Below are 8,509 nucleotides of genomic sequence, written 5' to 3'. Positions count from 1 at the left end.
CGACTGCACTGGTGGTCATGATCATAAATTCAAGTAGGAAGTAAATCCGTCCAGCAGATGTCACTATCGGCCCAATCGACGCCTGGGTGAAAACGATACATTTGGAGTATATTACATAATATAAACGGCTTTTCTTTTGTTGAAGTCTTTAAATAATTAATTACGAAATGACATGCAGTCTTTCTCTCTTTTTAAATGGGCTATATTAAGCAATATTTTTACTACATTAGTTGACCATATTAGTTGATTTCTAACACAATTTTTTCCCATTTTAATAAAATGTATAAAATTATATTAATTAAATAAAATGACCAACATGCGTCTTTTTCCCCTAATTGTTTTCATAGATGCCGAAAGGTAATGACTGAAAAGTAGTTTGACCAATAGCGTGCAAGTATTGTATACAATCGACCAATCCTGGCGCGCGAGAGGGTGGGACATAAATTACAGACAACGGTCAAATCGCAATGTTAGCAAATTTTCAGACTACACTAGCAACTTGTTTCCCAAAACGCCGCTTGCACTAAATTTGACTATTTTTTAATATGTATTTGGCAAAATTTAGAAACTTTTGAAAAGTGACTGAAATGGTTAAAAGGCATGCATTTTTCATATTAACCACACAAAAAGAGGAAATTATTAAACAGCTAGCCTAGCCAGTAAAGCATCACCATAGACAGTAAAAGACATTTAATGCTAGTTGTACTTGTTCAATAATAATTGTTCATGTATGATACACCATAGTTGTTGGTTTGGGCCTATAATGGTTCATCAGTAAAGTAAGTTACACTGTTGAGCTTATCTCAAAAACCAATCTATCTAATCTAAATTTAAAGTGCAATTTAAAATACAGGTAAAATGCTGGTGAAAAATGAATACAGAAAATTCCTTCATATATTAACATACATTGTACCTTTTTTTTATGGATATGGAAAGTTTAATCTCAGGCACAATTAAATTTATATATCATATCCGATCCAATTTTATGACGTAATTTGCACAAACTAACAAAAACATCTTTCAGTGATAAGATATTATATTTAATTATATATATATTATTTATAGGCTTATGCCTACACTACTTTAACAGACATTTTTAACTCTCAGTGGCACTCGCTGGATGTTTATGTCTGCTACATTTACACAACATAAAGTGAAACTATTTTACTCTATGAGGTTACTAACCAATCCCATAATGTATCTGTATATACCATGGGGGTGGGTCACATCTTTGCAGCTTAGTGAATAACGGAACCCTCATTTTTCCTGTGCTCACAGAGTATGGGTAAATGAATCAATGATAAGATGATATTTTGGATATTTCCTTATGAAAAAACAAATCGATAACCTTCTGTGACTGAAAAATCAACAATCCACACGTTTATGAACTGCATGTGATATGTGGTTGGTTGATGGTTGGGTGTAATACATTGGTATTTTCTATTTCATTCCGTGAGAGAAGTTCCCTTTTGATAACAGTAAATAAACATGCACTGCAGTAACAGAAAGTTAGATAATGATTTCTGTTTGGAGAAAACAAACCACAGTTGAATGGTAATCATTCCTGAATCTTGATCATAATTTCTTAACTTTAACGCTTAAAGTGAATAAATCATTAAGAATGAGGAAGTTCACATTTGTATCTGGGAAGTTTTACAAAGATTTAATAGAACAATTAGGATTCTCCAAAATTCGACAATGAGCAGAAAAAAGAGAATATGGAAAGTTTAATCTCAGGCACAATTAAATTTATATATCATGTCCGCTGTCAAGAGGTCAAAAACAAAGAATTGTATGACATAATTTGAACAAACTAACAAAAACATCTTTCAGTGATAAGATATTATATTTAATTATATATATATATAAAAATATTTGGCAAAAAAAAACTCTTCTGAGGTGACAGTAGTAGTCATCAGTAAATTTCACATCTGCTTGAAACTAAAATGTGGTTTCACCACTGATCTATAATATAGATATTATATATATATAATATATATATAGTTATATATATAGATCAGTGGGTTTCACCTAAATACATACGTACTTAAAACAACAACAACAACCAAAAAAAAAATAAAAAAAATAAAAAAATAAATTTAAAAACTGCTAGGTTGTAACACTTTACATTGTACTTCTACTGGCCCCACAAAATTGGACCCAATATATTTTTTAGAATTGTTAGTATTTTTTTATTTTATTTTGCACTAACAATTCTAAAAAAAAAAAATGTGTCCAATTTTGCATGAAAATGTAAAAGAAATGTGTTTTCTATTAGTGTTGCAAGCCAGATACAACAGCACTCTTTAACCTTGACAATCATTTGTAAAATACATTTTTGGAATATTTCCAAACAATTTTGATTTGTAGTAGAAAAATACTGAAATTTCATATCAAAGTTTGAGACACATAAAACACAAATACTGTGTTATAGGTGTTTAACATTTAAACATTCATAGGTTTACAATGTTATATTCTCAATGAATCAGTATTCTTTATCCGTTTCATTACGGTTTAATCATTATGAGCTTCAAAAGACAGAAAAATAAAGCCATATCCAAATCATTATGTATTTCAGAGCATGCAGATTTACTCATAAACAAGGCGGCTTTTATTTTGAAAGGCCTAAATCGAGAGTCTGATTCTCTTATCATGTGCTGGGGAATGAGCGGAATCACGGAGTTCACAGTATGTGTAATTTTTCGCTTGTCATGTGTTCTTGTGAAACGCATGATGAATGCGGTTGTCTTCAGTATTATTCTAATCTTTATAAGACAACACAATGACGGCGTCGGTCTTCCTGCTCGTATTTCACAGGAATAGTCACCGCCTTTCCAACAGATTTACAGTGAAATCCCAGGAAGCACGTCACTCAAGACTTCAAAGGGTTTGTTATACAGTCTTTGTTTTTTTTTTTACACTGTTAACAGATGACTCTGTCGCTTTTACGCAATAGTGAAAATGTACTGTAATATGGAGCTTGTCTGACATAGTTAGATGCCATCATACCAGGTTGTGACATGAATAAATGCGGAATTGTTTTAGTAACAGTCACATGTAAGTGTTTTTTTTCTTTGGAAAGTCCTGGATAAATCCGGGTTGGTTTGGGGGGGGGGGGGGGGGGGCATGACTTACATTTCTTTGTTTTCACTAGTTGTTTATTTCCATTCAAAACCGAAGGAAGAATTTACACCTTCCTAACTTTAATTTCAATCAGAATTTTGTTTGCAGTAGCAAACCTGATCACTCCAAACATGTGAGGTGCCTGTTCTCTGTGCAACAATAAGACCAATATTGTAAAAGCCCAAATCCTGTTGTGGTCACTGCAGCTTGGCTGTAAGGAGCTACATCTTTAAATTAAAAAAAGCAAATGAAAATATGTATGTATTAATTAATTAAATAAATAAATAAATACATAAAAGCAGCATTGGTCCAAATGAAAAGTATTCTTATTACAACGAGTAAAATTTCCCTTGTTCTTCTAGTGGAATTCCCCCAGATAAGTTACATATATATCTACTCATAGATAGAAGCCATTCAGTCATGCTTCGTCTTCTGATCATTTTAAGTTTCCTCAGAGGAGGTCGGTAATTCACTCCTTACTCATATGGCTAAATCTGACACTGCACTGGCTGGATGTTTATACACTGGAACGATATGGCAGGAGGTTTATAACAACATTTTTTTCCCACACAGCTTATCTTTCAGATATTGTGGCACAAGGAGACACAGCTGTTGAGTTCGGTCGAGATGCTTCGTTCTCTTGTGTGCTGTCAGATGGGTCTGGTGTCAAACAAGTCACGTGGCAGCGGGTGCGCAACACGGAACCGGTACAAACTTTGGCTACATTCAGTGACCTCTTCAAGAAACATGTGGATGACCAGTATGTCGGAAAAGTCCATTTCACAGCAGCGTCAATTAATTCAACGTCCATTGAGATCAAAAACACAACATTCGAAGACGAGGCTTGCTACATTTGTTCCTTCAAAGTGTATCCGTTCCAGCCCAAACGACAAACCTTGTGCCTCACTGTTAAAGGTAGGTTAAATACTTGCTGCAACCATGAAAGTCACAAAGCTTTGCTTTCAGGTTTTTGGGTCAAAAACACAATGATCAGCTAACAAGGGCGGATTTGAACTAAAACACTGAACTGTGTTTTCAGGAATTGGGCATCTCAGTTTTATACAATTTCCTTTTACCAAAACAGTGGTTTTATATTTATATATGTTATATTTAAAAATTCTTTATATGTTTATATATGTTATATTAAAAAAATAATAATAATAAATAAAAAAAAATATATATATATGCTGGACCAAACAATGTGTTCAAAATGCAACTGGAACTTACAATAGTTTCTAGTTCCAAAAAAATACTGCATGCAGTCAGTTATCCACTTTTTTTCTATGTGGAATTAACAGATTGTACACAATTAAGACATAAGACCTTATGTTTTATGGTATTTTTGCAGGTATATCAGAAATAACAGCATCATTGAATCCTGCTCCTAGCTCTGATCCAGATGTTGTAGTCTCATGTTCAGCCACTGGTAAACCGGCTCCAGCTATCCTCTGGAAATCTGCAGAGAAACAGTTGAACAACGATTGGTCAAGTAATTTCACAACTCGCAACATGGACAGTTCAACCACCATTACAAGCAACATCACGCTTCCACTGTCACAGTTTCATGGGAAGTACGTGGAATGTGTGGCTCAGAGTGACGGCATAGAGAAGAGCATCCAAATCTATGTGCCTGATAAGGGTAACTTGATTTGACTTCTGAAACATAAGTTATTTGAGTGGTATGTGACTAAGTGGATTTAAAACTATGTGGATTTAGAATCAAATTAACAAGCTGTGTCAATATTGTAAATTTCTGAATTAAGATAAAAAAACATTACATATGCATATTTTCAACTTAAAAATTTGCAATGTTTACAAACAAACTAAAACCTTTTTGCTTCACAGAGAATAAAGTCACATTAAGAAATTATATAATTCCGATGCTGGTCTTGATTATCATCAGTATTGTCATTGTCGTCATCTATCTTTACTCCAAGTTAAATGGTAAGTAGAAAAATATTACACTCTAGCACCATATTTATTGTCATGTAAATAACATCATTATTTTGTATATTCAGTATTTGTTTATTTATTCTTTTTTTTTTAGATAAATATCATCGAGTTTGTACGGCTTGAACTACTCTGCAACTGTTACTTTATTTATAATTTATAAATCTTTCTGATGCTAATTTTGTCATTGCTAAAAAAAAGTTCATGTTTACATTTGTGAATAAGCTACTTTTCAGATTATAGTATAAATAATATCTGGTTGCCTAGGAAAGCATTTCTCCACAGTTTCTCTTTATCCTGCGTCCGCACTTTAAGTTCTTTCAATCTGACATTCTCTATTATTTATTGTGATTAGATTTGTCTACCAGATTTTAAACAATTCTGTTACAACTGTCTGTTATAGAATAATATGCTCAATTTGTAAGCAGCGAGTCATTGTGAAATTGTATATCGAACAGATGGTTGTTTTTTTGTACATTAGTTGTTTTGTTTTGTGTGTGTGTGTGAGTTAATGTGTAAATTCTTGTTGTGGTTTCTTTTATTATTATTATTTGTAACATATTTGTAAGCATCTGAATGTAGGGCAAAATTTTGTTTGTAATTGTTTCATTATGAAACTTTTTTAATTTTTTGCTGCCATTTTGGCCAGGATTCCCTGGAAGAAGAGATTTGCATCTCAGTGTGACTATCCTGGTAAAATAAAGAATAAATGAAGAAAAAAAAAACGTGCATTTTGTGTGGTTTTCAACAATTTCATATATATGTTAAATCTATTATTCTTATCTATACTGTGAATAGCCCATTACTTAAACTCACTGAGCCAGACATGAAAATGTGCAAGCCACAAAACATTACAGCAAAAAACGTCTTTCCACTAATCTACAACAAACGCTGTTCAGCAAAGCTGCAGGTCACCTGTCCATGACGCTCAAAGTTCCCTGCTAAAATATTTTTGTTGAATCCAGAAGTTGGACTCCTGAGTCATCAATCACTACTGATGACTAACACACCACAAAAAGCAATAGAATAATTCTTTCACCATGGACACTTCTTGCTTCCACTGGAATTTCATCATTCTGACTGACGAATCCGAACGTAGTGTTTACATGAACGCTTAATAAAGTGATCGGGTTGATATGTGTGTTTATATGTCACAAGATTCTGATCTAATTTTCTCTTTTGTTGTGAGTTTTCAGCTGCTGGCGCATACTGATTTAAAAAGCACACGTGATATTTATCTACTTCGGGTCCTAATTAAGTGAAGACCGATCATTAAAATTGTGCTGTGCTGTGCTGTGCTGTTTAAAAAAATAAAAAGTAGTAAACGTGCCACTTCCCGCACCCAAAATTAGTAGGAAGCTAGGAAACACGTCGTTCCGGGCGTCATACGTCATTAAGATAGTTCCACGTCACTGCGCATGCGCAGTACTTTCCAGTTTCGGTTTAATATGATGAAGTGTTTACATGTCCGCTCGCTCGGATTACAAAAGGAATAATAAAAAAAACATTACAATCCGAAAAAAATTTAGTAGGATCCAACCCATTCTTCTATGTTTTTGGCGTGCTTTAGCACTGAAAGTACACTATACAATTGAAAAGACAGACCTGATGATTTATTCAGGAAATTTCTCATGTGACAGTGACGCATCCACATAGGTCATATCCAGTCACACTTAGGTATTGATATAAACTCTGCAAAGAAAGTACCTAAAGTAACCACTGTCCCCCTGACATGTAAAAATACATATATAGTTTATTTCTTCCTAATCTATACCTATATGTGTAACAAAGGATAAAATTACTTCGATTAAGTTGTCATTCACTAAAGGGTGCTGCCTTTATTCACATGACAAACTGGCACATGTAAAGAAATATTTCACCCAGAAATAAAACTTGAAAATGTACCCTACTCACTCTCAGGCTATACAAGATGTAGATGAGTTTGTTTCTTCATCAAAACAGATTTGGAGAAATTTAGCATTACATCAATCGCTCATCAGTGGATCATCAGCAGTGAATGCGTGACGTCAGAATGAGAAATCAAACAGCTGATAAGAACATCATTATAATTCACAAGAACACACATGACTCCAGTCCATCAATTAACATCTTGTGAAATGAAAGAGCTGTGTCTGTAAATGTCTGTAAGAAACAGGTTCGTCATTAAGACATTTTTTATTTTAAAACTTCACTTTCAGCTAAAATATGTCTTTACATAAAAAGCTGCCTCACCTAAATTAGAAGAGAAATGCATCCAGACCAAGCACTGTTTAAATATGAAAACAGAGGATGGACTTTTCCACTGGAAGAGGCATTATTATGTATAGTAGACCAAAAGTGACAGTTTCAAGTTAAAACACCTTGATGACAGAGCTGTTTCATGCAGCCTTTTGATTCACAAAATGTTAATTGATGGAGCAATCTGCATTGCTTGTGGAACACTGTGATATTTTATCAGCTATTTGAAATCTCATTCTTAAGCCACCCAGCAGAGGATACATTGATGAATGTGTGATATGATGGTAAATTTATCCAAATTTGTTCCAGTGAAGAAACACATTTTACATCTTGGATGGCCTGAGGGTGAGTAAATTTTCCAGCAAATTTTTACTTAAATTCTTCTTTGATGATGCATAAGAACTAATTTGTTTACTATACTGGAAGTGCAGAACACCCAGCACTTCCTTTAGTGCTTGCATGTTTCACACAGCATTGGTTCATTGGATGCAAATCTAATAAACAAATTTTGTCCATTAACAATTTGGCATGTTAAAAATATAGTTCGCATATAAATGAAAATTTTGTCATTGTTCTAAACCTGTAAGACCTTTGTTCATCTTCAGAACACAAACTAAGATATTTTTGATTAATTCTGAGAGATCTGTACTCTGAACATATATAAATTGTAATGTAATTACCATGATCAAGGTCCAAAAATGTAGAGATTATCCAGTGAAATTAAATGGTGAATGCTGTTCTGTGTCAGCTGTGCCACACTTATACGTTTTCTATGTTGTTTGTCCTTTGATTTGAACAAACAAATCTGTGTGGCATAGCCACAGTTATGTTCAGTGGATACTCTCCAAAATGGCGCTATGACACAGTGGAGATGAATTGTTGAATAAAGTCGTTATTTCTATTTTCTTTGTGTACAAAAAGTATTCTTCTAGCTTCGTAAAAGTATGGTTGAACCTCTGATGTCACATGATTTATTTTACCGATCTCCTTGCTACATTTCTGGACCTTCATCATGGTAATTACATTGCTGTCTATGAAGGGTCAGACTGAGAGCTCTCGGAATGCATCAAAAATATTTGAATTTGAGTTCTGAAGATGAACGGAGGTCTTACAGGTTAGAAACAAAATGAGGGTGAGTAATTAAGGACAGAATTTTCATTTTTGGGTGAAATAACCCTTTAAGTACATATAAATGCCA

The 8,509-nt window shown here is 33.6% G+C and overlaps 1 protein-coding gene across 1 annotated transcript; it reads left to right on the top strand.

Moving 5' to 3' along the window:
- The first annotated feature begins 3,112 nt into the window (after positions 1-3,112).
- Positions 3,113-5,812, top strand: LOC127949218 (OX-2 membrane glycoprotein). The gene is made up of 5 exons (XM_052546248.1): positions 3,113-3,583; positions 3,697-4,038; positions 4,472-4,762; positions 4,969-5,067; positions 5,171-5,812. The coding sequence occupies exons 1-5, from the start codon at positions 3,544-3,546 to the stop codon at positions 5,197-5,199; spliced, it is 801 nt and encodes a 266-aa protein (XP_052402208.1). The 5' UTR covers positions 3,113-3,543; the 3' UTR covers positions 5,200-5,812.
- The last annotated feature ends 2,697 nt before the right edge of the window (positions 5,813-8,509 follow it).

Source organism: Carassius gibelio, chromosome B1 (genome assembly GCF_023724105.1).
Source record: "Carassius gibelio isolate Cgi1373 ecotype wild population from Czech Republic chromosome B1, carGib1.2-hapl.c, whole genome shotgun sequence".
NCBI classification, from domain to species: Eukaryota; Metazoa; Chordata; class Actinopteri; order Cypriniformes; family Cyprinidae; genus Carassius; species Carassius gibelio.
The sequence above is the reverse complement of the archived record's forward strand: the minus strand, read 5'-3'. Positions and strand labels throughout refer to the sequence as shown.

Coding starts and splice junctions, on each gene's coding strand:
- LOC127949218 (XM_052546248.1), top strand. CDS start 3,544: ATGCTTCGTCTTCTGATCATTTTAAGTTTCCTCAGAGGAG. Junction 3,584..3,696: donor TTTAAGTTTCCTCAGAGGAG/GTCGGTAATTCA, acceptor TTTCCCACACAG/CTTATCTTTCAGATATTGTG. Junction 4,039..4,471: donor CTTGTGCCTCACTGTTAAAG/GTAGGTTAAATA, acceptor GTATTTTTGCAG/GTATATCAGAAATAACAGCA.